General features: G+C 56.5%; 1 protein-coding gene across 1 annotated transcript in view; it reads right to left on the bottom strand.

The window, feature by feature from the left end:
- LOC117876242 (integrin alpha-X-like) overlaps positions 1-4,208 on the bottom strand; it is a 17,059-nt gene that overhangs the window by 6,886 nt on the left and 5,965 nt on the right. Inside the window, exons 3-6 of the mRNA XM_034768196.1 lie at positions 1,308-1,441; positions 1,086-1,222; positions 539-679; positions 115-324 (exon numbers count right to left, since the gene is read on the bottom strand). Coding sequence (XP_034624087.1) covers positions 115-324; positions 539-679; positions 1,086-1,222; positions 1,308-1,410 — 591 coding nt within the window. The 5' untranslated portion in view covers positions 1,411-1,441. The remainder of the gene's footprint in view (positions 1-114; positions 325-538; positions 680-1,085; positions 1,223-1,307; positions 1,442-4,208) is intronic.

The following is a 4,208-nucleotide window of genomic DNA, read 5'->3' as shown; positions in this document are numbered from 1 at the left end:
CCCAGCTCTGCCGGTGCCCCTCACTCCCGACCCGCAGCCCCTGCCAGCCCAGCCCTGCCCCCCCAGCTCTGCCAGTGCCCCTCACTCCCGACCCGCTGCCCCCAGGGGTCTCACCTGGCTGTGGGGGTCTCTCAGGGCCAGTCTCCCCGGCTCCGCCAGGAAGATGTAAAGGGCCCCCCTGCCCTCATCCTCCATGGGGGCCCCGATGGCCACGTCTCCCGCGCCGTCCCCGTTCACGTCCCCCAGAGGCCCCAGCGCCGCCCCGAACCGGCCCAGCCCATCCCCCGGGGACCCCCACAGTGTCTGGGCACAGCTCAGGGAGCCCTAGGGCAGAGAGAGACCAGATCAGAGCCCAGCCCCCTCTCCCCCCAGCTCCCCCCAGCCCGGTCCCCCCACCCCCACCCCCACCCCCATCTCCCCCCAGCCTGGCCCCCACCTCCCCCGAGCCCCCCAGCCTGGTACCCCCTCCTCTCTACCCATCCCCCTCCCAATCCCTCTGCTCGCCCCCAAGCCCCACCCCCATCTCCCCCGGGCTCACCCCATCCCGCAGGGCGCAGACCCGGACCAGGCCGCCCCGGCTGCGGTTCTGGTGGCCAGGGGCCCCGATCAGAACCAGGTCTGTGTCGCCGTCGCCGTCCAGGTCCAGGGTGCAGAGCTCGGCCCCAAAGGAGGCGCCCACCTGGGGGGAGAGACAGAGACGGATGCAGGGTGCTGAGGGGCTGGACAGGGAGGGGGGGGAGGGGGGGAGGACAGACGGACGGAGGAGGGGCTAGGGGCAGAGCCGGGGGGGGGGGGGGGGGGGGAGGCACTGGGGGCCTGGACAGACGGGTCGGGGAAAGGGTTATGGATTGACAGATGGACAGAGGTGTGAGGAGAGGAACAGACAGAAGGACGAGGGGGGTGGACGGACAGACGGGAGCGGGGAGGCAGCCGGAAAGTCAGACAGGGAAGCAGGGGGGCAGCCGGACGGACAGACGGGAGCTGGGGGGCAGCCGGACATACAGGCAGGAGCACAAGTGGATGGACAGACAGACAAGGAAGTAGGGAGGACAGATGGATGGGGGCGGGTGGGACTCGATTCTCACCTGCTCCCCCTCGACACTGTCTCCGACCCGCCCCCCACGGCGCTGGAAGACTGCGACACGCCCGACGTGCCCAAACCGGGGGGCTCCGGCCACGTACAGGAAACGGCCCCCCTGGCGGGCCAGGGCCATGGCATAGCCTGTGGGGGGAGGGAGTTAGCATGGGGGGGCTGGGGGGAGGAGATAGATGGGGGAGGGGTATGGGGGGACGGGGGGGTCACTCACCCAGGTACGAGTCCTTGGCCTCCTGCCCCAGGGAGGACTCATTGATGAAGGCCGCGAGGGGGGGGTCTCCCGACCACTCCTCCAGCCCCCCCCGCCCAGTCATAGGCCCCCACCGCCCCCACCACAACGGCCTCCTAGGGGTGGAAGAAGAGAGACAGAGAGAGGGCCGTAAGGGACCCAGGCGTCCTAGCCCGTCCCCCACCCCCGCTGCCAGTAACCCACCAATTCACCCCCCTCAGGCCAGCGTTAACGAACGACCGCCGAACACTAATGAGCCCACATGACTATGACTGAGGTGACGCCTTCGGCATATGAATAAGCTAAAATAATGATTAATGATGGGAAATAGGATATTAATGAGGGGAAATATTCAGACTATTAATTAGCCAAAATAATTATTCATTACTGACTACTTCATTACTGGCTTGCACCCTCAGCAAGTTTGCAGATGCACTAAACTGGGAGGAGTGGTAGATACGCTGGAGGGTAGGGATCGGATACACAGGGACCTAGACAAATTAGAGGATTGGGCCAAAAGAAATCTGATGAGGTTCAACAAGGACAAGTGCAGAGTCCTGCACTTAGGACGGAAGAATCCCATGCACTGCTACAGACTAGAGACCGAGCGGCTAGGTAGCAGTTCTGCAGAAAAGGACCTAGGGGTCACAGTGGACGAGAAGCTGGATATGAGTCAACAGTGTGCCCTTGTTGCCAAGAAGGCTAACGGCATTTTGGGCTGTATAAGTAGGGGCATTGCCAGCAGATCGAGGGACGTGATCATTCCCCTCTATTCGACATTGGTGAGGCCTCATCTGGATTACTGTGTCCAGTTTTGGGCCCCACACTACAAGAAGGATGTGGAAAAATTGGAAAGAGTCCAACGGAGGGCAACAAAAATGATTAGGGGTCTGGAGCACATGAGTTATGAGGAAAGGCTGAGGGAACTGGGATTGTTTAGTCTGCAGAAGAGAAGAATGAGGCGGGATTTGATAGCTGCTTTCAACTACCTGAAGGGGGGTTCCAAAGAGGATGGAGCTCGGCTGTTCTCAGTGGTGGCAGATGACAGAACAAGGAGTAATGGTCTCAAGTTGCAGTGGGGGAGGTCTAGGTTGGATATTAGGAAACACTATTTCACTAGGAGGGTGGTGAAGCACTGGGATGGGTTACCTAGGGAGATGGTGGAATCTCCTTCCTTAGAGGTTTTTAAGGCCCGGCTTGACAAAGCCCTGGCTGGGATGATTTAGTTGGGGTTGGTCCTGCTTTGAGCAGGGCGTTGGACTAGATACCTCCTGAGGTCCCTTCCAACCCTGATCTTCTATGATTCCATGAGTCTATGACTAGTCTATGTTACCTAATCCTCACCACACTAACCCCCACCCGGCCCCCTGACGACTGGGCCATCACCGCAAACTCATGTGCAGAGATCCAGGGTGCAGACGACCTCTGAAAACCGCCCTGAGGAAGGAGGAGAAACGCTGAGCCGTGAGCAAAGCCGGCCCGTAAGGAGACACGCCGGTCAGATCAGAATCAGAGGCTATCACATTGGAGGTGATGGGCACTTGGCAGGGGGTTGTCGGAGACCCTCTAGGAAAAGGGAGGGAAGACCTTGCAGGGCAAAACCGATTTGCTGTAGGGGGTTGGGCAGGCGACGCAGATTTCTGGCGCTGGAGGGGAAGTCGACGGCACAAGAACATGGGGTGGAAAAAGGTCGTGGCTGGACGAGGTGGTTCCCTCGGGTGGATCTAAAAGACAAGTCCTCCACAAAGAGATGAGCAGAGGATGGTGCAGAATGGGCGACCGGGGATGCAAACCGCCAGTGATGGAGATGAAGAAGGAGGAGGAGGAGGAAGAAAAGTATATTCATCGCCACAAGCGAACAGGAATGGAGAGCGTCTCTCCAGCACGAAAAGTCTCACTGAGCTATTCCTAGCCACGGGGAAAGCCGGTGACACTCGGGCATCTGCTCTCCGCCATGGTGACGACGTTCTCCAGATGGTCAAACGGCCGCACGCTCCGTGACAGGGAATGAAATGAGGTGGCGATTGGCCGCCCCAATGCAAGATGAGCCGAGGGGCTGAGGTCAGTACGGACGTGTCCAGCGGAGACCGGAGAGACACATGGGCCCTCGCAATGATCACGGATGGAAGAGGACGGAGCATGAAGCCAAAGATTCGTCACGTGGACCGGACGTTGCTGGACCCTAGAGAGACTGACTGGCATAACAGGGCGAACGGCCGCGAGCGTTGGAAGAAAGCTACAAACGTGGCCAACCCCGAAGAGGGAAGTGGGAAGAAACCAGAAGGTGCATAATTAATACTGACCGATAACTAACATGATCAATGAGAAAAGTCTACCATGAATTAGAAAATGATACATAATCAAGCAAAACAATGAATAACAAATGAGAAGATATTACCATCAATATAACCAGGAAACCGATTTTAGAGAAGGGACTATATTAATAGCCACTCGGCACTCATTAGTAACAATAAGCAAATCTCATTAAACAGCTGTTAATGTTAATGAGAATCATAATATCATGTATAGCAATATACAGCCGCTGACACCGGTAGTTTGCGAAATCCGTGTTCTCACCGACACAACTGTTCAGTCATGTGACTGTCTTCTCATTTATAGTCGTTGTCTCATTGACATGAATATTAATAACTAATAACCATAAATATGAATATTAATGCAAAAACAATCATGTAAATGAGGAAATATGAACATGAATGGAAAACTGTCTTAGTGAGACAAAGTATTTAGCGAACTTCATATCAATGGGAAAGCCAGCTAGATAAATGGGTATATATCAATATGAGAATATTATTAAAAGCAGTGAGGAGATAGATGGATAGATAGATGGGGTGGATGGGGATAGATAGATAGATAGAGGGGGTG

This window comes from Trachemys scripta, chromosome 4 (assembly GCF_013100865.1).
Source record: "Trachemys scripta elegans isolate TJP31775 chromosome 4, CAS_Tse_1.0, whole genome shotgun sequence".
Lineage (NCBI taxonomy): Eukaryota > Metazoa > Chordata > Testudines > Emydidae > Trachemys > Trachemys scripta.
This window is presented reverse-complemented; position numbering and strand designations above follow the sequence as displayed.